The sequence below is a fragment of the Ovis aries genome, chromosome 1 (genome assembly GCF_016772045.2).
Source record: "Ovis aries strain OAR_USU_Benz2616 breed Rambouillet chromosome 1, ARS-UI_Ramb_v3.0, whole genome shotgun sequence".
NCBI lineage: Eukaryota > Metazoa > Chordata > Mammalia > Artiodactyla > Bovidae > Ovis > Ovis aries.
In genome coordinates this window covers 166,057,502-166,085,079 of record NC_056054.1, presented here as the reverse complement: position 1 = coordinate 166,085,079, position 27,578 = coordinate 166,057,502, and the positions used below count along the sequence as shown (strand labels likewise).

General features: G+C 35.6%; 2 protein-coding genes across 56 annotated transcripts in view; one reads left to right on the top strand and one right to left on the bottom strand.

Annotated features, from left to right (window-relative positions):
• The window catches only part of ABI3BP (ABI family member 3 binding protein), a 293,296-nt gene extending 284,176 nt beyond the window's left edge, over positions 1 to 9,120 (top strand). For all 50 annotated transcript variants that reach the window (XM_060416671.1, XM_012188960.4, XM_060416802.1 and 47 more), the window contains 5 exons: positions 3,142 to 3,221; positions 3,939 to 3,968; positions 4,702 to 4,863; positions 6,152 to 6,274; positions 7,889 to 9,120. In XM_060416671.1, the coding sequence (XP_060272654.1) occupies positions 3,142 to 3,221; positions 3,939 to 3,968; positions 4,702 to 4,863; positions 6,152 to 6,274; positions 7,889 to 8,004 (511 nt within the window). In that variant the 3' untranslated portion in view covers positions 8,005 to 9,120. The remainder of the gene's footprint in view (positions 1 to 3,141; positions 3,222 to 3,938; positions 3,969 to 4,701; positions 4,864 to 6,151; positions 6,275 to 7,888) is intronic.
• Positions 9,121 to 9,433: 313 nt separating this feature from the next.
• TFG (trafficking from ER to golgi regulator) overlaps positions 9,434 to 27,578 on the bottom strand; it is a 38,933-nt gene continuing 20,788 nt past the window's right edge. For 3 of the 6 annotated variants that reach the window (XM_060416849.1, XM_027979513.3, XM_060416859.1), the window contains exons 4-8: positions 27,249 to 27,395; positions 23,471 to 23,638; positions 19,638 to 19,778; positions 13,789 to 13,887; positions 9,434 to 10,251 (exon numbers count right to left, since the gene is read on the bottom strand). In XM_060416849.1, coding sequence (XP_060272832.1) covers positions 9,869 to 10,251; positions 13,789 to 13,887; positions 19,638 to 19,778; positions 23,471 to 23,638; positions 27,249 to 27,395 — 938 coding nt within the window. In that variant the 3' untranslated portion in view covers positions 9,434 to 9,868. The remainder of the gene's footprint in view (positions 10,252 to 13,788; positions 13,888 to 19,637; positions 19,779 to 23,470; positions 23,639 to 27,248; positions 27,396 to 27,578) is intronic. The other 3 variants (XM_027979521.3, XM_027979525.3, XM_027979528.3) reach the window with 3 other exon arrangements.

The following is a 27,578-nucleotide window of genomic DNA, read 5'->3' as shown; positions in this document are numbered from 1 at the left end:
ATAATTCCTATATCCTTGTCTTGTTTACTCCCTTGCTTTCTGTCATTTCTTGAGAAACACACCTTCAAGAGAGGTTACGGAAGATATTTTTGGGTCCTTATATGTCTGAAAATATCCATGCTTTACTCTGATACTGTTTAGCTAAACATAGATTGTAGGATAACATGAACCCTTGAAAGTATTGTTCCATTGTTTTTTAACTTCTGGAGTTGCTGTCACATGTCATTCTGACTTTGGATTCTTTGAATGTGACCAGTTTCCTTTTCAGAAACACTTAAGATCTAGTCTTTATCCTAGTAATCTAAAATTGTGCAATTTCTATGCATTAGTCTTTTTTTTTTTCTAATTGCTTGGCAAGTATTAGGCCTTTTAAACCTAGAAACCCATGTCTTTCAGTTATGGGAAATTACTTAAAAACTTCTAGGGTAATTTCCTACCTTCCTTTTCCCCTCCTCTCTCTTGTAGAATCTACTAGTTTTGTATTCCCTGAATAATCTGCTCGTCCCCATATTTTCTCACATTTTTCATCTTTTTTCCCTATTATTTGTGTTTATCTTCCAAATATTCTATTTGAAATTTTATTCTGTACTTTTTATTTCAAATAACTTTCTTCTCCAAGCATTTTTGCATAGCTAAAATGCTATGCTTATTTCCTATGTGCAATCAATATTTTCTCTAAGACATTACTTTAAAAAATTTTATTTATTGAAGGATAATTGCTTTCTAGAATTTTGTTTTGTCAAACCTCAACATGAATCAGCCATAAGTATACATATACCCCCTCCCTTTTGAACCTCCCTCCCATCTCCAGCCCCATCCCACCCCTCTAGATTGATACACAGCCCCTGTTTTGAGTTTCCTGAGCCATACAGCAAATTCCCCTTGGCTATCTATTTTACATATTGTAATGTAAGTTTCCACATTACTCTTTCCATACATCTCACCCTCTCCCCGTGTCCATAAGTCTATTCTCTATGTAAGACATTACTCTTATACCTACAGTGTCATAAATCTCATGACAAAATGTGCTTCTTGGGAAAAATTTTGCCTTTTAAAATATGCCATTTTTATATTTTGTTTAATCAGCCAAAAATATGTGCCTTTTAGTTCCCATGCTATTAATTAAACTTGGTTTAACATGATTTCTTCAAAACTTGTCAAGTATCATAAAATGGTGGCCAAAAACCCCCCAAAAGTTGCTTATCAATATTTGTGGCCATACTACAAATATAGCTGAAGTGTAAATAACTGTGAAATAAAAAAGACACAGAAATAATTTCATCAGACTAGGCCAAAGCAGAGATTTTTGGCAATGGCCTAAAATGTGGAATGCATTGCCCACTTGAATCAAAGTCTAGATGCCTGTGATTTCTTTTTTCCATTTTCAGTTCACCACAGTGGGATGATTTTCTCTTTTTTGTAAGTTCACGAGGCCTCTGGGCTAGAATTTAATCTGTGGAAATATTCTATGCCAAAGCACCTGATGTATGTGCAATTTATTTAAATGAGATGGGTGGCTTTATATCAGTAGTCTCTTATGCAAAGCATAATGGCACTTTCTACCAGCTGATTAGTTTACAAAAATTCTTTCATGTGCAGTCTCTCACTATAAAAACTCTGCATACTTTAATCCCTATATCACAAAGTTTGGAAGTTTAGAAAAGCAAAGACAATAAGAGTACGAGAGTTAAGAGCCTGATTGTTCTCAACTGATAAATAGGATTAATACTTACTTCTTGGGGTTTGTGTGTATTGTATTACTTTTTATATGTAGTGTACTTTTTGAGTACGTAGGAAGCACTCAAAAAGTGGTTGGCATTATAATACTACAATGTCTTCCTTGTAGATTGCAGCAGTGTTTTAATGCAATGCCTCAGTAGCCAAAAATCTTTTGAGCCCTAGAGAGTTTTCCTGTCATTGCTCACTTGGTTATCCTCTGTACCTAACTGAGAGCTGTCATCCTTCTGTTTTTCACTTTTTTAATAAAATTTTTTTTGTGTGTGTTCTGCACTCTCAGTCAATTATAAACTTTTCAAAAAGGGGAATTATTTCCCCAAGTCTTTCAAAATTTTGAAACTCACAATTCTCAGGTGACTTAAGCTGGTTTTACATTTGAAACTACTTTCCTACCAAGTCTGCTACTAAAAGGAACTCTTAGTTTTAGGCAAATGGCAAATAGCTTTACTGTTTGAATTTAAAAGGATTTGCTCTGCTTGAGTATTCTATGGGTGAAATTTGTCAAATATTGCCTAGCAATTTAGTGCATAATTCTTAAGGACAGAAATCAAACAAACTTTTAACTATTAGGGATATGGGCTTGTCTTTTGTTTTTTTTGACATAAAGGGTTAAGGACCTGGTCCATATGAATCTGCTTATAGAGGGAAAAGGGGGTGTCTTTATGCCCATGCTTATTCAGAGGTGACATTACCCTGCCATTACTCAGGATGTATCGTGACTTCGTATGATCCACATAAGATGCGAGTTCCAGGTGATATAATCAGCAACTTCCTGCAACATAGTATTTTCATATGCATCTGTTCCCATAGTTTATCTAGTTCTCATGTGTCAGTGGTCACAGGATTCACCTCAGAAACTTACTATAAATACCTCTCTGGAAGCCCTCAAAAATGGATTCAGTAGCTATGATGGAGCAAAAAAATCTGCATTTTAAGTAAACTTTCTCCACTACAACTCTATCATGATTCTCACATATGTAGTTCAAACCCCACGGTGAGGAACACTAAGTCTAAGGCAACAACCCAAGTTGGGAGTTTTGCAATTCTTTGCTCCAAGGAAGTAGCTAATCATTTGAAAAAAACTGAGACTCCGGATTACTGGAATTAGCCTGGGTCCGCTGAATGTTGCTTTCCTGGATGTCTATTAACAACCTGCTCAGCTATTTCTATTCTGTTAATTTGGAGATTTTAAAATAGAACAGTCTTTTTTTATTAACCCCTTTCTTTTAGAAAACAGACAAGCTGTTTGAACAGTAAAGAAAATTTTCTTTTCCTGAAGCTGCTTCTAGAACATAAGTGCATTCAACATCATGATGATTTCAAAACACAATTGGGAGGAACATTAAGTATGACCAGATGTTGTTTCCTACTTCTGAAGAATGTTGTTCTCTTTTTCTCCTTCAGCTATGAATTCCAGGTGAAACCCAAAAACCCACTTGGTGAAGGGCCACCCAGCAACACAGTGGCCTTCAGTACTGAATCAGGTAAATACATCAGCCAGAATTCCTAGCTGGATATAAAGGGTCACAGTGTTTGCATAGCTTGTCTGAAACCAGCTAAACGAGGTAAATTATTTCTTGATTTCAAAAACCCATCTATGTGAAAAACCAATGAAGGTACCTTTTAAAGAGGCAACATGTGGGCTTTTCCTATTTTCATGTCAGAAAAATGCTCGGCTTATCAGTGTAAAAGAGAGGAAGTATGAGGTCAGTCTATGCTCAACAGTGAATGAATGCACCTCTCTATTCCTAGAATCAGAATGTCAGACAGTGAGCCAGTTGTATCCAGAAAGGGAATTCATGTGATAGCTTTTTATGATGAACAGCTGTGAAATTTTCTGATCTGGCCTAAGTTCCAGTTCCTTAATGAGATACATCTGCACAATTGCAGTTCATGGCATCCTAGTGATTTTGTCAATAGATTTTTTATGAAGCTAAAAAGAGGAAGATTTGAAAACGGAAGTAAAATCTAGTACAGCAAAAAAGACTCCTAACTACTTAAACCACATATAAAAGACATAGCTGAGCTTCTCCAGTGCAGAACCATCCCCCAAACTCACAGTTTTCAAGTTTGGACTTTAGCAGGAGTGTATGTTGTCTAAGACTCTGTAACATCTGTTAAGCACCCATCTTCTTTGCCACGTCATTGGAATACTGGGACTTACCTAATAAACACTGACTCTGTTTGCTATTTCTCCTCAGCTGACCCAAGAGTGAGTGAGCCCGTTTCTGGTAAGTACCTACCTCAATGAGAACACAACTGCATGCTTTTCTACAGTGATTCAGCTAAATGGGCCTGGTAGAATTTGAGTCATGATTTCACTTTAGTCCATTTAGTCTTCTTCAATTACCTGTAAATGATTACCTAAAATGTTCAGTAACACAGGAAGCCTATGATGTCTCGGGAACAAGTAAGAGTATTCTGAAACCTGCTTTTCATTCATATAACAGACCGGCTCGTATCTTCTGTTTAAGATATAGCACCCTCACTTCCACTTTTGTGACTTTATTTATTTTCACTGCTGTGTTATATTCCACTGTGTAGGGTTAGGGTTATTCATTCTTTTTTAATTGAAGGATAATTGCTTTACAGAATTTTTTCTGTCAAATTCATCTCCACTTTTAATAACGTCACATTAAAGCAACTGTTTACACTGAAATGGTTTATCTCAGAAAAAGAAACCTAATTTTGTTCCTAATGTGATGCTGTTGAGCACTGCAGAAACTAATCAACTTCAACACATTACTGCTCCAAGATTCACCTCACTATTGACAGAAAATTAGTGGGGGGGCTTACGTGTTTAAACACCTGTATTTTTTCGCTTCAGTATTTAGCACTGGAGAAAACCAGGTATCAGCAGGCTGACAATGAACTTTGCAAACTGCTTTTTAAAAAGCTTTTAAGATAGCTCTTCAGGACCCAAAGTTAGATACTAAACTCAAACCACGTGCTTTCTTTATGCAGCGGGAAGAGATGCCATATGGACCGAAAGACCCTTTAACTCAGACTCTTACTCAGAATGTAAGGGCAAACAGTATGTCAAAAGGACATGGTATAAGAAGTTTGTAGGGGTGCAGCTGTGCAACTCTCTCAGATACAAGATTTACCTGAGTGACTCCCTCACAGGTAAGAACAGGAAATGCTCTGTAGCATTCTGTAACTTAGACTTTTCTATGGACTCTGCCAGACATGACAGAAATAGGGGTTTTCTATTTGAGCAAGGTGTTGTTGGAATCTTAGCATCTGAGAAATGCTGTAAGGAGGTAAATAATGAAAATGCAATTTGAAACAGTGCCATCATGGCAAAGTTGAATGTAGAGAAACTAGTCACATCCAAGTTCAATTATGTTACAGCCAACCCAGAATGAAAAGCTTACTGGTAGTAAAATGAGTGTATCTAACAATAATTATGGAAGGAGTATGACCTATTTAAGATTTTAAGTCTGTCAAGAGACAAGAGCAAGGTTAAGACAATCAGCCAGAAGGAATAACCCCCTGCCTCCAGACTCAGTGGGTTCTTTTCTCTTCTATATTCATACAGTAAAAATTTTAAAACCCAACATAGGAAGGTAGACATTTGTTCCATCATTTAACGAATAGTATCTGTTTTGTTCTGACGTTGCTGGGGACAAAGCAGGACTGTTGCTGCCCCCCTTTTATAAGTCTGTGAATCCCTTAGCTACATATTAACACATGACTTGTACAAAGTCATTTTCTTGGCATTCCCAACCATTTCTTCCTGCTCTTTGAAGCTTTCAATCTAGTGGGGAGAGACAGACAACAAATATGTAAATAAGAATTTCGTATTTAAGAAACTGAAGGAAAAAAGAGGGATGAAAGAAAATGGTGGAATGGAATGAAAGCTCCTTTAGTTAAAATGTTTAGGAAAAGCTTTCCTAAAAGCTTTCCTCAAAAGGTAACGCTTATGCTGAGAAGAAAACTGAGAAAGAACCAAGAAAGACCAAGGGATAAAGCAGCAGAGGTAGAGAAAGATTACAGGAAGGCCTGTAGCAGAAACGCCTCTCCAGTTTACCAGCACGGCTGAGGCTTAGTACAGGAAGATCAGGCAGGCATGTAAGCACGTGGAGCTTGGAAACTGGGTAGGGACTGGGTTTTATTCTGAGTGTAACAGAAGACTGCTGGAGAGATTGATGGAGGCAAGTAACATTATCTGAGTTGCATGTTGAAAAGATGACTAATCTGTGGGAGGAGGAGGAGAGGAAGAATAGGGAAAGGCAAGAGTAAAAAGTAAGGATGCAGCTGGGAGAGTCTATGGTTCCCTTAAAGAACACTATGACTTGAACTAGAATGAACAGGTAGGGAAGTACAAGAACATGGAAGATGGATTATTTGAAAGTTTATTTCAGAGTTATCCCAAATCAAAGAAATACCTCATGATCCTTTTAATTTCCAGGAAAATTTTATAACATAGGCGATCAGAGAGGCCACGGGGAAGATCACTGCCAGTTTGTGGACTCATTTTTAGATGGACGCACAGGACAGCAACTCTCTTCTGACCAGTTACCCACCAAAGAAGGTAGGTTTTCTGAGCTTGCTCAAAAGCAAGAGGCTTTTACAAATGAACCCAAAAAACATTCAGGCTGAGCAAAAAGTTACAGTGTCAGCTGCTCAGTCATGTCTGACCTTTGTGACCCCATGGGCAGCAGTCCACCAAGCTCCTCTGTCCATGGGATTCTCCAGGCAAGAATACTAGAGTGGGTTGTCATTTCCTCCTTCAGGGGCTCATCTGGACCCAGGGATCAAACCCAGGTCTCCTGCATTGGCAGGTGGATTCTTTCCTGTCCAAGCCACCAGGGAAGCCCTCAGGCTGAACAAAGCAATCATTTTAAAAATCAATCTGTAGTCTTCCTACTCTACCTGCCAAGGAAGAAAAGACTGTCTACATAAGACCTTAACATGAAGACTTTAATAGAAGTTTCTCAACTTTCACTCCATTCCTCAAGACTCTGTTGCTGACACATACATTCTACTTTAAGAAAACCTGAATCTGCAAAAGCAGCTATTGAAAGAAACTTGTAAGCATTTCCCAAACTTAAATCATTCATGTATTACCTTTATAATTCGTCATACTCAGCACAATCAGGTTTTAATTCCTTCCCAAAAAAATTAAAGAAAGCTTTACTACTATCATGGAGAAGGACATGGCAACCCACTCCAGTATTCTTGCCTGGATAATCCCATGGACAGAGGAATCTGGAGGGCTGCAGTCCACAGGGTTGCAAGGAGTCGGACACAACTGAGCAACTCACACTTTCGTTTTCCTACTATCATAAAAGGAAAATTATTATTTGCCTTACAAATAATTTACACAATGAAAATAGAATTCTACTAAGAAGTGACTAACCACTGCAACTTTCTAAAGACACTTTAGCACCAAACTGTGTCATGAGGACTGAAAAGACTGAAAATCAATCCCTGTCTAGGTAGGGTAGGAGAGGGTAAATTATATATCCATTACTACTCAGGAGCTACCAAGAGAGACTTGTTTTTTAGCTATATATTTTGGTCACTGGCATTAAAAATAGCAACCACAGTAAAAGATGACTGAGTAAGATCTGTGAACTCATTAGCAGAAAATTGAAACTATAGCCACTCAGGAACTAGATAGAAAATACAAGTTCTACCTATTTCCATAACATTTTACATTCTCAGCAGAATTTTAAATCATTTAGTGTAAGGTCCTTGAAGGATGATTTCACCGAAGTTTAGTTCTTAGACATTTAACAATCTTAGAACTACCCGCCTTTTGTTTCCTAACATTTTAGCACAACACACCCCAGGCCACTTCTTCAGACTACCTCTAGGTTATAATGTGCAGAAAGTACACCTTCAAGGAGAACAGTGTATACTGAACTTGGTCAATGGCACTCAAATATAAAACCCTTCCAACTTCTGTCCCTTTTCATTTCAGCTTTCACTCTCAAGTATCAATAGTACCAACCCATCCTAAGTGTCCCTATGTTTAGCCCACCATTACCACCTCAGGAAAGACACTGGGGCCTCTGTTGCTATCCAGTCTAAAACACTCTGCTTCACCTAGAGTAACCTTCAAGCATTCAAACGCACCCTTCAATCTATGAGGACAAAAATATAACACAGCAGCTATTAACTTTAATTATTTCCCTCTTAGGCTATTTCAGAGCAGTTCGTCAGGAACCAGTCCAATTTGGAGAAATCGGTGGTCACACTCAAATCAATTATGTCCAGTGGTATGAATGTGGGACTACAATTCCTGGAAAATGGTAGATGCTGCAGTCACATTCGAAAGTGCCTTCTGTTTCATCGTTTCAAAAAATAATTGGAAACAGTATGATATTTGTCACATGCATTTAAAGCTCTTTTGTTTACTATGTATAAAAGTTTAAAATCTAATAGCAATATTAGATGTTTATTAGAAAGATTGCTAAGAATATTTATCAGGTTTTACAAAGTCATTTTAAGAAAGCAAGATATTGATATTAACAGAATAACATTTTTGGGGAAGCTGGCTCCCTGTTCATGCTATTTTAAGAGATCATTTGTATATTATTTATCACACTGTTGTAATGATGTTCTGAGATACTTTTATAACAAAATTAACATCAAAAAACTAATATACTTTAAAAAATATTTACATTTATTGTGTATTCTTCTTACTGTTAATTCCATAAATCTCTACTTGGCTTAACTTATTAGATCAAATTATCATCAGCATATTCTATCTGGGGAGAAAAGGTCCTAATATTCACGTTTATTTAAACTTCAACTTTTTAGTAATAGCTAAGTAACTTTTGAAGCATTTAAATAGCCATTCATGCTAATATACATTTCATTAATTATCTACAAATTATTGCAAACATTGTTTGAATCAGTAAATTTCAGTTGAAAATGAAATTGAGAATTTGATATATCATTTCAAAAATACATATTTTGTTCTTTCTCCACCCATAAGCATGCTACAATGTCTGAATGTTCTTTGTCAAACTATCCCTTTAAGCAGTTGTGTTCGTACTGTTTTTAATCCTAATCAAGCTATATCCAAAGACTGTAGTGAAGTCTAAGCATAAAAGGATAATCCATGATGAGAGGCCTACCATTTTATGATATTTACTCTATTTTTACACAGACGATCTACAGGGAATGAATGTATCAAAGGCTGTTTTCTTAATTCTAACAACCTGTAATGAAAATCTGACTTATTTTTATTTAAAACAGTATTATTCTCCTCCATTGGGGAGGAAGACAGGAATGCTGCATTGGTGCCCTCATTCTGAAAGGACCTTTCTGTGCTTACCTTTCAGCATGCTTCAGTTTTATCAATACTTCATTTTATATTTTTCAAACAGTATAAACTCTGCAATAAAGAGATGTAGTTTTTTTTAAGACTGAGTTCTTCATTTCTGAATGGTTGATTTCTATAAGGAAACTCGCAGGTTGTTAGAATCTACCAAGCTCCCTTGCATCTTTTAATATCATATCTACTGTGTTTATATATAATGCTAATCTTGATCTATTTTAAAGTTTTGTCATTTAAAACCAAAATCAGGACAGAAGACAAACAGCACTGTGCTTCTCTGAATACAAAGGCCTAAGATAAAATGTCTATATTTCAAGACCAAAACATCATTAAGGATTTTTCCCATATATATACACACATCTATAGAATACCAAAGACTAAATTAAGTTACAAGACCACTAATGGATTCAATCATCTTTATTAACCTATCAATGTTACATTTTATACATAATAGCTAGTCTTCTCAAAGGGATCTACTTTAGTACATCGTGTTAATAATAAAAAGCCAAGTAAGAGGGCTGAACTTCAACCTAGCATTTTAATATCCTCTGGACAAGGCAAGCTAGAAAATCAATCACTTTGCACACATGTAAGAGTAGTGTTCCAAAATAAGTACGAAGCTGCTATACTTTTAAGCAGGGGAGGAAAAAAACTTCCATTTTGGTCTTTTTTCTTCCAGCAAATTATACTTTCAATTAACAGCAATAATGGTATCATAAAAAAATGCTCTGCTTTTTAAATTCCTGAACTTCAATACAAATTAAAATAGTAGTATTGGAGTCTTTTGGGAGGCAAACAGCTAGCAGCTACGTTCATCAGTGTAACTGAGCCTCTTTATCGATAACCTGGTCCAGGCTGGGTATAGCCCTGACCAAAGGGAGGACGGCTACGTGCATATGGGTTAGACCCACTTGAAAGAGGGGTCATGGTACTTCCAGGAGGTGGGGTGAAACCTGGTCTTGGCTGGTAGGCCCCGGGTTGGCTTGGAGCCATTCCCGGTTGTGAGGCAGGGGCCACAGTGTAATTAGTGGGCTGAGAAGTTTGGGTAGTGTAAGTTTGTGGAGGGTAACTGCTCGCCTGATACTGCTGTGGAGGTTGAGCAGGCAGTTGCTGAGGTTGACCAGAAAAGGCAGGTGCCGGTGCCTGGGAAGTTGGTTGCTGGCCATATCCTGGGAACTGCTGAGGTTGCTGGGGTCCAGTCTGCTGACTATAGCCTGCTGAAAACGCAAAACATACACCTCTTATTTTTTCTTTTGGTAAACATTTTCCAGAGAATTAGTCTTACTGTTATAGACAAAAAAAAAAAAAAAAAAACAGAGAGAAATTTAACAAACTTAATCCTAAGTATTTAGGTAGCGAGTAGTGGATTTTATATTTCAAGACCATATAGTAACAAAGAAGCATTTTCTAGACAATTTTGTAAACCCTCTAAAATGAAAATCACTATATATTTTTTTTCCTACTTCAACTCCTCCTAGATTGTATAATCCCTGAGAGTAAATGCCTGTTCTAGCATAACTTTCAGTCCCCAGTATAGAGTATATGCTCAAATGATAACTGTGGGAATTAATGCAAAAGCTAGTCATTAACCTGGTTCTGAGGGGCCTGTTTAATAACAGTACCAAATAGACACACATTGTAGAGAATAAATGTTTTTAAATGAAACAATGCTGCAACAAATACAACTTACTATGTTAGTGAGATGCTTTTTAGGCTTATTCATCCTATAAAAATTAAAACATTTAAGAATAAACATAAAGTGCCCATTTTCACAATCCTTAAAATCTTTTAGATTTTGTATCATGGTTTGCCTTTACAATAGCAGTAACAACAGAAAGCATATCATACTGCCCCACAAAAATGAACATTTATATTCATTAGTTACTAGGATGTAAAGCTTTTTTAAAAGAAAAGGTCTGCTTCACTAAAAACTTTTATCTCTACCATGAAACACACCTGCAGCTACTTGCAATGAAACCTCTCCATTGACTGGAATCCTGTCAGCATTAAATACCAGATACATAAGAAAATTATTAAAATGTGTACAACCCTGCATCAAAAAAAATAAAATAAAAAGGATTGAATGAACTGAGTATATTCTGAACTCACCTTGGACCTGGGTTCAAAATTTACTCATGAAAGAAAGCTTTTGACATAGTCCATGAATAAAACTGGAAAAGGTCACAGAGGAAAACTGCCAAACCAGCAGAGTGCCAAAGATGGTCCAATGTTACCACAACCACTAAGTCTCCAAGCAGAGTATTTAGGTGACTTATTTCCATATCTCCCAATTTCAAGTTAATAGGACTAGCAGGATCAGAAATACAAAGATAATACTTTGAAAAGAACTAAACTTTACTCAGTGAAGATCCTAACTAAAATCATTAAGAGCAGGCTTAATTTTTAACAAGTAAATACCTAATGCATTTTACTTATGGCAGTACCTAAATCAAACTAAATTCATGAAAAAACCTTGATGTCATACAATTTCTCCTATTCTCTACATAAAAACAAAAATTTTTTTACTGTTAAGATTTTGGAGAAACAAGATTTTATACTGAAAATGTCTATTCAATTTAAGATTGTGAGAAAAAAAAAAAAGCTGTTTTCATCCTGCCAATTGATATCTAAACTGGCTTTTCAACAGACTCAGGACAACTAAATCTTTATTTTTCAAGAGAGAGGATACTGCCTAAGAGCCTAAGTTGCTGTTTCATTAGCAATCTACTGTCTTTGACCATAATATAAAATACCTCTGTATATATAAACCCTTCCTTCCACCACCATCCCCTCCGTTGAAAAACAATTACTTTGGTGAAAATCACCATAAATGGCAAGAAATGGAAATTGTGTGGCTGTCTGAATAAAGTAAAATTAAAGGACAAAAAGTCACGTGATCCATAAAGCCTAAAATATTTACTATTTCGTTTTTTATGACAGAAAAGTCTGCCAAGCTCTGGTTGCGGCTGAGAGAGTGCAGAATGATATAGGGAAGTCATTAACTACAAACTCAAGTGTAACGGGTTCTGGTCTAGCCTCCCCACTGAATTGGCTGCTTGTCCTTCGATGCATCACAACTCTTTGGACCCTAGTTGCCTCATTTATAAAATGAGTGGGTAAGACAAGATCAGTGGTTCCCAGTTCTCACTACACTTTACAAGACCTGCAAAGCGTTTAAGATATCAATGCCTAAACCCTACCCTCGACCAAATAAAACAAGATCTCTGCGAGTAGAGCTCAGGCACCTTTAAGTTTCAAGAAACACCTCTGTAGGTGATTCTGAAGCATGGTGAAGATGGAAATTGCCTGGATTAGACAACAGAGTGAAAAAAACTTATTTCCACAAATTGCCAATATATAATTTGTAACAGATTTTCTCTAAAAGACTGTATCCTGAAAATAACCTTCCCCCAATATTATAGTCCAAGTTTAAATTCATTCCACCTAGTTTACATAAAAACTAGCAGCTACAGGTTAAGTCACTCTACAGCAAATCCAATCCAAATAAAAATTGCTCTGTATTAAAATATGTCAAACTACAATGTTAGAATTTTATGGTCTAATTCAGGGAGTCAGCAAATGTTTTTCTGTAAAGGACCAGATAATAAACATTCTAGGCTTTGGGGACCACATGGTCTCTGAAACTTTTAACTAAAGGGGTGGCGTTTTCACAATGAGTTTCAAGTAGATTAGAAAAATAAAAAATAACAGAGCAATGTACTTGCTTTAAGAATAGTTGTTCCCTGTTATTTTCTATTGAGGAACATGATTTTAGACTTTTTTGAGTGGGAGTTCCTTTGGCTCATTGGTAACAGTCTACTATGTGGAGCTTCAATCTCAGACTTTTCAATGATACCTAAGTTAATATTTACATTAAATGAGAACGTGTACAAAAACTCCTTTTAAACTAATGCTCTAGAGTTATGCCTGGCTTCCAATGATGGTTCCTACTAGCTGCGATGTACTGACCCAAGGTAAGTTGCTTAATCTTTCTGTACCTGAAACAGGGACTGATAATGAAGCTAACTTCCCCCCATGTATTTATTGTGTGTTCACAGCTCATTTTTGTAATTTTTTAAAATTACAGTTGAAATTCTGATACTAAAATATTTGACTATAAGAGTTGAACATAAATTCTCATATAACAAAGGTAAAAATTACCCAAATTATAATTATTTGAATTATAATATTCAAAGCTATACTGGAGAGATTTTTATGTTCTTAGTTGTCTGAATTACATTTCACACAACTCTACTTTTATGGACTGTTTTTAGTATTCCTACATACTTCTGGGAGATTTAAAAACCTACGTAGCTTAATTTGGTTCTTATTTAATAAAATCACCTCTTTTTACATATGAGGGAACTGTTAAAAAGTATTTTATCCAGGTACCAGAGTACACTGGGATAATGTGTTACATAACAAAGAGGAAAAAAAATTGTGCATTTTGCTCTACATCACCACGCAGGTAAGTTGCTCACATGAGGAGGAGATAACTTTGTATTAAAAACTTTTTTATACTACAGGTTATTACTGAATCATCTACTATGACTGTATTTTACCTGCCCATGGAAATGAAATGGTGATTTACAGTAAAATTTCTATGTAAAATATTTATAAATAAGTGATACAAATGTTATTCCCCCCCCAAAAAATAAATACTTAATACTTACTATAACAAATCAAGGACCCAGGAGGAAGGAATTTTAAGGTTTCATGAATATAGACACAGCTCTCTCTGGGCACCTGCTCACCTGAATACTGAATACCGTACTGCTGCGGCGCCTGAGGGGGCGCCTGTGGCTGCTGAGTGCCATAGCCGGGCTGCTGCGAGTACTGCTGGTACATCTGACCTGCAGATGAGACAGGGCAGAGGCAGGTTTAACTCGGCAGAAGAGAAACATCTTTAAGGCACCTTTAATTCTCTCCCCATTCACACACATAAACACTCAGAGAACTAACACACAGATTGTGTTTGTTCCTCTTTAAATATCCATGAAGAAGAGAACAAAGAACAATTTAACAAGTGTGGCAACTCTGCTACAGATTAACTGTGGAGAACTCTAACTGACATCAAATAACGAGCGGTTACTTCAGAAACTCCAAAAAGCAAAGGTTTTCAAACTCAACTGCCAAAAGATATGTACTACTAATGTTCAGTAAAAATCAATAAAGAAAAACGTGGAAAAAGGGACAAATACCATGAATAGCTGCTGTGATTTCCAAACATGTAAGGACTTACTGGTTCACATCTTAAACCTCTCTACCACTTTACAGTTGTTCCAATGGTGGATTTAGCTAGATCTAATGCCTAGAGCAGCAATAAAACTTGCTGAAATATCTAACTAGCACTTAAATTTTTTAAAAACCTAGCTAGTATTTAAATCTTTAAAACAACTTTATGTTGCTGATACTTTAAAAATATTCAATTACCTGCTGTTAATCAAAAGACTACAGGTAAACAGTATACTTTCAGCAGAAAAAGACAGTGACTAAAAGTCAATGCATTATCTAGTGCCATTCAAACTTAGGTGTAGGAAATAGCTAGTTCTCACAGGCTGAAATCTCAAGATGAAACCCACTTTACTGGCCTGGGTGTCCAGTCTTCTGTACTGCAGCACTAAATACGTTATGCCCCTAATGACAGCTAGCTTATGTCCTAGCAAGTAGTGGTATGCTTTCATGATGGGAATAAAACTGAAAGAGGAGCACTGGCATATATACACTGCCATGTGCAAAGCAGCTAGTGGGAAGCTGCTTGTAACACAGGGAGCTCAGCTCAGTGCTCTGTGATGACCTAGAGGGCTGGGATGAGTGGGGGGAGGTGGCGGGGAGGCTTAAAAGGGATGGGGTATTCATATGCTTATAGCTGATTTACCCAGTCGTACAACAGAAACTAACACAGCATTGTAAAGCAATTATCCTCCAATTAAAAATTTTTCAAAAAAAGAAAAATTTTGCTTAAAGTTATTAATCCTCTTCCCAAATACAAAAACCAACAAGAAGTTTGTTAAACACTTTCTTAACACTTCAAGATTTATAGACAACATAAAAAACACAGAAGTTAACCACCTTTTAGAAGATACTGTCTTAATCCTAGATTGTATCTCAAAACTATATTTTGGAACAGAAGTGACAAGGATCTGATACAGAAATATGATACAGGGGGGAAATACATGTAGCATTTGACAAAATGGGTTCTAATTCTTAGAAACTAGAAGGATTAACTCTATAATACAAAAATGAGCAAAGAACATGCAATGCATGTAAGAAGGGAAAAAAGTCAACCTCATTAGCAGTCCCTATTTCAGGTATTAAAAAGAATAAGCAACTTACCTGGGGTCTATGCATCATAGCTAGTAAGAACCATCACCAAAACCCAGGCATAACTCTAGATTGCTACTTAAGGAGTTTTATATATGTTATCTCATTTAATACAAATACTAACTTAGGTATCATCAAAAAGTATGAGATTAAAGCTCCAAGTAGTAGATTGCTGCCAAGGAGCCCAGAAACTCCCAACTCAAAATTTTAAGTCAAATCATTTTCCTCAACAAAAAATAACAAGTACTACAACTCTTCTTGAAGCAAGTGCTCCATTTTTTTCTTAATTTGCTTCAAACTCCTTGTGAAAATGCCACCCCTGGAATTAAACACTATCTCAACGAAGTATTTCTCTTACTTATTTTAAACACACTTCCTACAAGTCCAAAACGGGACTCTCATTCTCTGTCACAGTATTCTGAAAATTAATAAGTCTGTGTTCAGTTGTAAATGAGGAGGAACAATTTGACCTAATGGAAGGAGAGAGCTACAGGATATATTAAGTGAAAAAGCAAGGTGCCAACATAGTTCACAGTAAGTTTATGATTTGAGGAAAAAAAAATATATATATAAGCTATGTTTTGTGCATTGTATTTTCAGAATCGATGGTAGAAAAAAGTAAAACCAATAAAACATACTACCTAGGAGAAAGAGAATAGGATGAAGCAAAGAGTAACGGTGAGGCTTCTGGGACTGTATTTGTGACACAGATTGGTAGTCAGCCTCTGTAATGACCCTCAATGACTCCTGCACAGGCATAGTATAAGATAATGGGTTGGTATCCTCATATTTTGAGAAATTAGAAAGATTAACTCCACAATACAAAAAATTGGCAAGCAACAAGCAATAAATACGTGTGTATTCATTCTCATGTGTAGTCCCCTCACACTGAATCGGGCTGACCTATATATACCATTAGTACCTGGCATGCTGAAGTCCATGGGGTCACAGAGTCACAAACGACTGGGTGACAGAACAACATATACCATTAGAATATAAGAAATGACGCTGACATTTCTGAGGACAAGTTGAGAAAGACAAATATCTCATTTCACTCTGTCTTGACCACTGGCTCTGATGGAAGTTCCCATGTCATGAAGTCACCCAGGCAGCCCATGAGATCTGTTTGGTGGGAAAATGAAGTCTCTTGCCAACAACCGTATGAAGGGGTCATCTTAAGATATGAATTCTTCAGTTCAAATTAAGCTTCAGATGACTGTAACCTCACAAGAAACCCTTAACCAAAACCTTCAAGCTAAGCTTCTCCCAGATCCTTGATTCTGAAACTGTGATAATTTTTTGCCATTTTTATGTTTTAGCATAAACTGTTACAGCACGTTCACATACATAGTTTTGACTTTAGAAACATGTAGGGTTGACAGCTATTAAAAAAATAAAAGACTTAAGACACATTATTAAATGAAAAATGTGAACCTTGGGAGACCCCTAATTTGAAAAAGCCCCCAAACGTAACAAATAACTATGAGACAACTACGGAAATTCAAATATGGTATGTGGTGACATTAAGAATCACTTAATCACTTAAACCATAATGAAAAAGAATATATACATGTATGACTGAGTGCCTTTGCTGTACAGCAGAAACACAACATTGTAAATCAACCATACTTCAATAAACTATTTTGTAAAAGAACCATAATATGGTTAGGTGAATAACGACATGGCGGTGACATTAAAAAGAAAAGAATATCATTTAGACATGCATACTGAAATGGCTGAGTGAAAAGCTGGGGGGGATGCGGGACAAGAAAGATGGAATGTTAAAATATTAAGCTGCATGACAGAAACATGAAGAGTTATCTTTACTTTTGTATGTTTCAAAACATACAAATTTTATAATTTACATAAAAGCTACTTATCCATTGTATTGGCACATGATTTTACAGATCTCAATTACATCTTTGTCATCTTTCTGCTTGTCAAACAGCAATACTTTCTAGTCTTCATTGACTTTTAAGTGCTCTTCTCTGTATCCTCACCACTTTATTGTGTTTTTGGCAACTACTCAAGTCACATAGTTTTCCAGTAACAGAAGCACTTGCTTCATTGAAAAAGGATAATACTGTCCATTTTGTTTCATTTCATGATGCTTAACATTTTGTTGATCCTTTTAAATGAACAACATATTAAGACTTAAATCCTTAGGAAAGAAATTTACAAATCCAAGATCTCTCTTATGGAATTTAAATAACTCAGATTTATTTTTGATTATTTCATATTCTAAGAGATTTCTATGTTAATTATGAGTAATAATTTGTACTTCTGTTGGTTATTCTGCTCAAAGCATAACCAGCAGCTGATCTAACTAAATGGTGATTCCAGGAACTCATTATATATTTGGCATATGTCAAAAGGTATTCATTAAAGTAGCCAGTCTTAACCATGATATGCTATACGTGTTATGAAGTGTTTGTTTCAAATCAGTCACATTCCAGATTTCCAATATGTAGTATGAAAACCAGAATGTTTTTAATAATGATTACATGCTGATACACTGGATATACTATATTAAATAAAATATATAACAAAAATTTTACCATTAAAAAATATTTTTAAATGTGGCTAACAGAAAATTTAAAATCATATATAGCTTCCACAGTATTTCTTTTGGACACCAATGATCTAGAGATTCACTTCTAAAATGCTAATCTATTGACTGATGTCACAGTAGTAACTATACAATTTTTTTCTATTCTAAGTTTTAATGTACCCTAAAAAGTAACAGCTTTAAGAAGGCATACAATTAATGCCATGATATGGTGTCAATCTGATGACTCTGGAAAAGGGAACTTGGTTGCTGGGTGTCAGAAGTGGGAGACAGCATTTTCCAATTTCCACTGTATATCCTTTTATATTTTAAAAATTTACCTATTTGAAAATAAACTTTCAATTAAGATAAACCCTTGAAAGAATAATTTGAGATATTATTAACAGATCCTTAAATCCCTTTCCTTTATAAGTGAACAGCAAACATTATTTGGTACAATTACCCTTCCAACTCCCATCCCACAGCAGTATACATGGCTTAAAATGGGGTTGCTTTTGTCTTTTTTAAAGATGTTAGTTCACCTGATATAGCCATTAAACTCCCATCATATCCAAAGCTTTTCCCTGTTTCAGACACATTCGCTTCAATTCTAACTGGGTCCAGTTCTGACAGCTGCACCTTGGTACAAAAGAAAGACTAGGACTAAAGTTGGTTGAGAAGAGGCTTCAACAATAAGAAAATTCTTCCCAAACTACTCATTTCTCAGCAAAATGCCACCTGCTGGTTCCTATCACTACCGTTCATCCAATTCATCCAACAGGACAAATCTAAAAGTACCCAAAATAATTAAGAATCTATTACAAAAGTGCCCCTTCATTTAAGGCCGTTTTGGGAGATTTATTAAACTCAGTCACTTGCTTCTGGTGCCGAAAATACACACTATCACACTACCTGACCCCTTTATACAGATAAGAACACCACCTGGTGACTTTTAAAGTAAAATATGGGGCTTTAAAAGGCCTAACATGCACAGGCAATTCAAAGAAAGACTATCTGACCATCTAGAAGGAACTCCAAAATCAGTAAGCCTGAGGGCATGTTCTTCAGCGCTCCAAAGGTCTCAATGAGGCACCTCAGTGTCTGCTATTCTGTGCTTGCGATTTCCTTCAACAGCAGCAATTACCCCTACTTATTTAACGACTAAGCTTTTTTTTTTTTTTCCACATTCTGTTTCATTTAGGACTAAAGACATTCTCTGAAAACCACTGATTCGGTTCACTTTTCTGTAAGAGAATATCAAAAGCCGGAGAGATTAAACTGCTCATCTGAGGACATGACATTTAGAGAGGAAAAAGTCTGATTTAAAATACACTGCTTTTTCTATAAAAGACTTATTGTTAACCGCATAAAAATATAAAGGGCTATTTATCTTTCAAAAAAAGCTATAGTTATGCTTTACCTTTGTTTTTAAAATCTTTTTAAATTACAAAAATAATACACAGTTGCAAGAGAGGAGGGGAGAAGGAAATAAAATAGGACCTAAAAATTATGTCTTATACTTTTTTAGGTTTTTTCTTTTCAATATTCAGAAGCATACCTGACATTGTTCTATTCAGTTTAACCTGAAAGCATACTACATCAGTAGGTCAAAAATATTGACAATTGTGTTCACAGCATGAACATGTAAGCTTTTCACCATTACCAAAAATGTCATAATAAACATTTCTGCACATGTACCTTTCTGCACATGTGCTTTAAGCTCTATTTTACCTTCACTCTGACCTGCTTGAGTCTGAGCTCCTGTATATGGTGGCTGCTGTGGCTGAACTCCTGGTGGGTGAGCTGCGGAGGAGGAGGAAGCAATGCTGTCGGGAGTTCCTGACCGGTCTTCTGCAGGAGCACTGGGAGGCCCTGGGTGGTCATGAAAACTCAGCTCAGTTTCTAATACAAGATCTGTCCCCAACAAGCCCAATTAGTAAATTTGGTTAAGAGACTAAAAGTAAAGTACTACAGAATAAGCATAACCCAAAGGCAGCCTTCTAAACTGATGTATGTATATATACTTTTTCCCTTTGCTCTAATCTCACAAGAATCCAAAGCTACGACTAGAAATCCTTCCCTACAGAGTGGAGTGGTACATTCCTGAGTCTTATACTCACCTCTGCACTACAAAATATCCACCTCTTTATACAATCCTATTCATTCCCCCAAGTGATCATTAATTGCCATTCCCTCCACAGTTCCAGTTTTACGTATCTAAAACATCCTTAAATATCCTCCACACTTACTAGTGAGCCTTCTTCACTCAAATACTTTTCTCCACTTGTGAACTTCTATAGAGTATATACTTCCACTCTGCATTTCTAAACAGAAAAGTCTTCCCTCTTAGACTAGGAGTTCTTTCGGCCAGGCACCTTTCTGATTCTGTCTCACAAAGTCTACCTCTTAATATATACATGGAACCACTCAAAGTTCTTTTAAAATAATGAACAAAGAAGTAAATGGAGAGAGTCTGCTATAGTTCTAGTACTATATAATGAGCAAAAAAGACATTCTGAAGACATAAATTTGCTTCAAGTTCTTTTTGTTTGTGCAATACAGAATAGTATGATTAGAAACACTGGTTTTGGAGCCAGACTGCCTAGGTTCAAATCCCAATGCTGCCACTTAGTAGCTCTGTAAATCCAGGCTTGCTACTTGATCTCTTTCTGTGCTTCAGTTTCCTCATCTGTAACAAAAGCAATTCCTACTTCATAAGATTACATAAGGATTATGAGTTAATAACAGCTTATAGCAAGTGCTTATAAAAGTAATTTTATGGGGAGGGGCAAGAGGCATAGGGGAATTAAGAGGTCTAAACTACTATATATACAGTAAGTAAACTATAAGAATATATTATACATCACAGAAAATATAGCCAATATTTTATAATAACCATAAATAAAACATAACCTTTAAAAACTGTAAATCACTATGTTGAACATCTGAAACTTTATATAATATCATAGCATCAGCTATACCTCAACAAAAATATATATTAAAAATAAACATTAAAATATTATTAAAATATATTAAATATATCAATATGGCTAATATAAAATATATTTTGTAATGAAATTTTAAAAGTGATTATATAAAAAGTGATCACCACTTAAAAAGCCCTACATAAGTACTTGTTATTAGTAGCAGACTAATTTCCCTGAGGCCAAACCTCTATCCTTTACATTGGTCTATCCCAAAACTTACTAGCACTGTATTAGGCATACGTTGGAAACTGACAGGTCAGGTATTCATGAGAACCTAAAACTAGGACAATGGTAGTGGCAATGCAAGAGAAACTGACGAGTGCCAGAGTGAAACATATGATCACTCCTGTGCACCACCATGGCACTGATATTTATCAGCATCCAGACAAATACACACACACACATCCCCAAGAAGGGTAACACAGGTAACACAAAGACACTATGTTATTATTCTAAAAAAATACTGCTTCAATTCTCTTCTCCCCTGCATGTAAGCTATTAATGTTGCTTATTCTATCGTTAATACTTTATTCCTCCTTCCCATGTCTACATTCACTACTGCTACTGAGTTTTTCACATCATAACCAAAGTAATACAAAGTATCCTGGCATTTTCCATGTGTAGTTTTTCCTACTTCAATTCAACATACAAAGCTACCAGAAAAATGGTCTTCAAATACAATATGAATCATAGTAATCATATTATTCTGGTCTATACTATATTCTTAATTAAACTTTTAAGCCTAACTTTGTATATAACTATTTATTCCCTCTGCCTGGCATATCTTGAAGTCTTAAATAATAAGAAGCTGTAATATTAACTTGCGTTTCAGTTAATCTACAAGAAGTTTCTGTTTTTCAGATAGACCACTTATCTGATGTCTTCTTTTGCCAACAACATACATGATATACAAGTAGTTGTCTTTTCCAGAATGTTATACAATTCTCTTTGATAAATAACCCCATAAAAGTCTCAAAGAAAAAGAAAATTAATAGAAAATCCTATTTTTCCAGCTACTGATAATGACAAAGTAAACTGCTCAGGTGAAACCTCCCCCAAAATAACAATTTAAAACCCTGGTCAAAAAAGAAGAAAACAACTACTTGAAATTATTGGAAGTCAGCCAAATGTCGGCGAACACCAGGAAAGAGTTTACCCTCAATGGAATTACAATGGGTAAGAATAGCAAACCATGCTCTCTGCAGCTTCAACTGCAGAAAACCAGTGTTAACTTCATGGTTGGCTACATAGCTAGAAATTTGAGGAAAATCCATTGAGGAAGGAATGAGAAGAAATGAGATCTAAAATCTGAATATAAGCTCCAAAGCCCGAGTTGACCACAGAATTAGGTGGGGAGAGGGTGACACCAAGAGGGTACAGAATAAAAAGCACAATCTAGAGCTGAAAGGACTGAGCAGAGCTGTCAGCTGCTTCACTCTGGGTGAAAAAAGGAGTAGTGTGAGTAAACATTAGAGCAACAATAACAAAAAAATCCTCACAAGAATATAAAACAAAAATACCTTAATAAATTGAAGAGAAATAAAATCTTAACGACCTGACTAAGGGCTTCCTTGGTGTCTCAGATGGTAAAGATCTGCCTGCAATGCAGGAGACCCGGGTTTGATCCCTGGGTCAGGAAGATCCCCTGCAGAAAAAAATGGGCTACCCAGTTCACTATTCTTGCCTGGGGAATTCCATGGACAGAGGAGCCTGGTGGGTTCACAGAGTCAGATACAACTGAGTGATTAATACTAATGCAATATTAATGAATGAAAAGGTAAGGAATCTTAACAGAAAAAAAATTAAAACTATAAAAACAACTAAATGGAAATTCTAGAGAAGAAAGGGGAAATTCACTAGAAAGGTTTAACAGCAGATTGGCAATGGAAGGAAAAACACTAGTCAACTTGAAGAGAGATCAACAGGAATCATTCAATCAGAAGAACACAGAGAAAAAAGAGTAAAGAAAAAGGAACCTCAGTAACCCATGGGATAACATCAAGCTCTCCAATGGATGTGTAATGGGACTCCCAAAAGATAAAAAGAAGAAAAAATGTTGAAGAAATGATGCCCAAAATATACAAAGAAAGCACAGTAAAGACACTGTTTTAAGGTTAAAAACATTCAAATAAAGGCACTTTCTACACTAAACTGTCCAGAACTCTACATTTAAAATAAACTTCCCTAATTTAAGATCAGAAGAGAGACTAAGCCATCAAACAAAATTTAAGTCCCGCAAGAAATCTGAAATAAGATCATAAAATGATTCATTTAAAAAAAAAAATAAACCCTCTGAATTCTACTTTTGGTAAAATTTACTTGAACCAGAAGTTTATTCATTAAAGAGAAGCGTTCTACTGACAGAGAGGGCATGAGAAAGCTTTGCAGGGAGCTGGAAATCATCTGCATCTTGATCTTGTTGGTGTTTTACATAGGTGTATACATATGTAAAGACTTACTAAAATGAACCCTTAAGATTTGAGCACTTCACCGTTTGCAAGTTTCTTCTATTAAAGAAAGAAGGGGAAGAAAGGAAGGAGAGGGAGAATAAAGGATGTGAGGAAGGCACTAACTTACCTGAAACCTGATCATCTGTTAAGCCAAATGCTGACATGACATTTTTATTGATTTCATCTTGGTTTTTTAAAGGATCAAAAGCTGACATACTTGCTGCCATAACCTGAGTAGACTGTTTACCAGAAGAATCAGCAGCAGCAGGCTTTTCTTCCCTACCATCCACAGTATCTATAAAAGAAATAAGCAAAAACTTGTTTCTATTTTATCTATATTCAATAAGGCCTAAAAAATACATGACAGTGAAATACGTATGTGCATAAACTCTGGAATGGTGAGGGTATCTCTGAGTACAGGATTGTAATTTTCCTTTCTTCTTTGTTGCTATTTATACTTTTTTTTGTAAAATGGGGGCAAGGTCAAAAAGAAATGCAAGATAAGTAATAGCTTTTATAAAAAATTATACCTATATACTTCCCTAAGAATTATCAGATGAGGAAAAAAAAATACAAGCGTCTTTACACAGAGAAACATTTTACCGTTCTTTCTGGAGTGCTATGACATATATCCTAGTATCAGGCACATACTGTGCACTAATGCTTTATTTTCTAAAATGATAAAAAGCATTTTAACTAAAGTTATGATTATCAAATTTTATGCTTTACTTCTACTTACCTATTGGTTCATTATCTACTGGTACATGGAAACCTCAAGCCAACACGTATTTTAATTTACAATGTCTTCCTTTAAAATACTTATTACAGATACAAGATATGTGTCTGAAATTCACTCAAAATAACATGGGGGGGTGGAAATGTCTGAGTATAGACGGCATGATACTATGAGTTGATAACTGGTAAAGTTGTGAGGGTTCATGGGATTCATTATACTATTATGCCTACTTTTGTATACATTAAAATTTTTCCATAATAAAATATTTTGAAAAGTAGAATTTTAAACACTATGAGCAGGAAAAATTTTAAACCACACACTTTTCTTCTAAGAATACTAAGGTTCTAAACATGCATTTATACTATTACCTTGTGAAAGAAAAGAGATTCAAGAATAACGTACATTTTATAAATAGAAATTTGTAATATTAAAAAAATATTACAAATACTTAAGGCCAACACATCAAAAAAGTATTACAAATAAAACAAACTAAACAAGTAAACAAAAAGAAAACTGCTAACCATTTACTGAAGTAACTGATGTTATCAATTCCTTTCTGTTACCAACCAAGCAAATGAGCATTAGATCATCTCTGTGATTACGACCAAAATTGATCTTGTGAAAAAATATTATGAACCAAGTGGACTATAAGCACACACGGGCTTGCAGCTCTTTTCTTCTTATCATTCCTCTAGTTATATTAGTATCTCCTAAATCTAGGTAGGAAAACTTTTATAAGCACTCCTTTAAAATGTCTGCCAGTCATCCATCTTCCTCACAAACTTCCCTCCTTCAATTCCAAGACCATATCCCAAGAGCATATCACACCAATTTTAGGATTATTTCCCTTCACACTGCTATCTTTCACTACCTATTCATCCTTCCACTTATGGCAAACTAAATTCATCAGGAAACACAATATATATCCAACTAGCCTACTACCTGCTCCAGTAGCTGCTGCATAGATACTGCAACAGGTCAATCCAGGATTGAAGGAGACCTACACATCATCTGTCTCACAGAGGAAAGCAACTGTCCAACAAGTCCACTACAGAGGTAGAGTGCTGAAGGACATAGGTAGCTGCATGTTTTGGGTGAGGGCAAGCCATAGGATTCTGAAGAGCTCTGACAGCTGACAGGTACTTTTTTCTGGTGAACTAGACTTTCTGATGTTTCTGAAAGTTTCTGATGCAGCTTATTTTTAGTTTTGTTTTTTTCCCCCCTTGAGAAGACTATTAAATCAGAATATGTTCTAACAGCTTAGAAGCTTAGGAAACTTCATAAAATGAAAGTGGGTCAAGAGTTAAGCAATCTTTCTAAGTATGGGAGAAGAAACAAAAAATAAGCTATAAGTGCCTATAAAAATAAAACACAGAATGTCATATTCAGTTCATTAGGCAACTCAGGACACAATGACTAGAAGCATGGCCACATAAAGAAACAATACATGATATAATTTCCAACATGCAGAGGAGAAACCAGTTTTTAACATCTCTTTCATTAACACAGGTGAGAGGTGAACAATAAAACATATGACCACATGGAAATAAACTCATAAAGAAAAGCAGTATGTGGCAAGAAATAATAAACAGAAAGGCTGTCTCACCAAAACCAAAAAGCTTATAAATCTACATGTAATTTCTACACAGTACTGGCTCTACTTATTGAATTTTGATCTAAGTTTCATAATACTCTACAGATGCTTCAAGCCCGTAAAATTATATGCAAGTGTTGTTATATTGACATCTATGATTTCTTCTGGGAAAATGGTCAAGGTTTTCATTTTTGTGTGGAGAGACAGGTCAAGAAAAGGCAATATGCTTCAACCTGAATACAAAGGCTTTATCATAAAGAGGCTGGAAAGATCTCATTGTATCTTGGCAAACCTTTTTAAAATGTTCTGAAATCTAGAGGTGGAACTAGAAATTACTAATCAATCACCAAATATTTATCAGGTCACCTACCATTAACACAAGTCCATATGGCTGGAGGAAGCAGGAAATGATTGGGAAAGGCATCTTTATTTAAACTATAACTACAAATTAAACTCCAAAATTTAGAGTATTTCAGAATCTAAAGGTTACAAGAGATTATACAATGCTACTTTTCCACAAAATCATCTTCTATTAAGCCCTTTATAGCCAGAAATCCAGAATCTATAAAATACTATTTCACTATATAGTTTTAAACCTATGAAACTTACATGCAAACACAAAAGTGATTTTTAAAAAGTGTTTATTTTTAAAGTGCAACATCTAAGAATATTAAAAGTTGAGACGGCAGGTTTTTTAAAATCTACTTTCAAGCCATATTTAAATTTCAGTCTACATTTAATATTTGGTCCCCAAACTACTTTCAGTTCCAAATTTGTCATAACATAACATAAATAGTATTCCATATTTATCATAACATAAATAGTACATCATCTGTAAAATGGGAGAAAAAACTTTTTTTTGCATATTATGAACACTGTGCTTAAGATAAACATTACATTTGAATGTACTAACCTAAAATTACTTTTACTTGAAACTACTTCATATATCACATAAAACTCAAGAAATGATTTCCATTCCTAAGGTTCATTAATTAACTATAACACTGTAAAGGGTTCAAGAGCCAAAGGGATTTGAAAACTGACCTATGTCATAACCCAGGAGTCTAAGACTACCTGTAAAACAATCACCCAGGGAGCACTTTAACAATGGGATTCCCGGCCCTGCCCTCCAGGAGGTCTATGATGAGATCCAGGAATTGGTACAACAAAATCTCCCTGTAATCTTGATGAACAAGGTTCCCCAGGTAGCTCAAACAGTAAAGAATCTGCTTGTAATGTAGGCGACCTGGGTTCGATCCCTGGGTCAGGAAGATCCCCGGGAGAAGAGCGTGGCAACCCACTTCAGTATTCTTGCCTGGAGAACTCCACGGACATAAGAGACTGGTGGGCTCCAGTCCATGGGGTTGCAAAGAGTCAGACACAACTGAGTGACTAACACAACAATCTTGATGAACAGCCAGGTTTGGGAAAACAGATATTGAATATTAGCACAGACATAGAACTATGAAAGAATGACAATGGAGGTGCCATTTTACTCCTGTTGAAGAATTTTTTTTTTAATGTGCAAAAAGTCATAAGAAGGATAAATCAGAATAAAATGACTTCATGGTCTACCGTTTTCAGGAATGCTGGAAGATGGGCCTGGTTCTCCAGGTGGTTCCAAGCTATCCAGTAAGCGATTCACTTTATTTCGGAGTTCTATCAGTTCTCGACGAAGATATTTCACCTGACTTGATTCAAGGGGTCTTGGTTGGCCATTAACTGGAATAAAAGCATTCATTTTCTTAAACTTATATGTAACAAGGAAAAATCAAAATTAACTTCTTTAAAAAGTTGAACTCAAACAAGATACCTATTGATATCATTCAAATAACTTTTTAAGGAAAGGATTTTCATTGCTAATTTATTTTTGGAAGAAGTAAATATTCATCAGTCTTTGCTGAT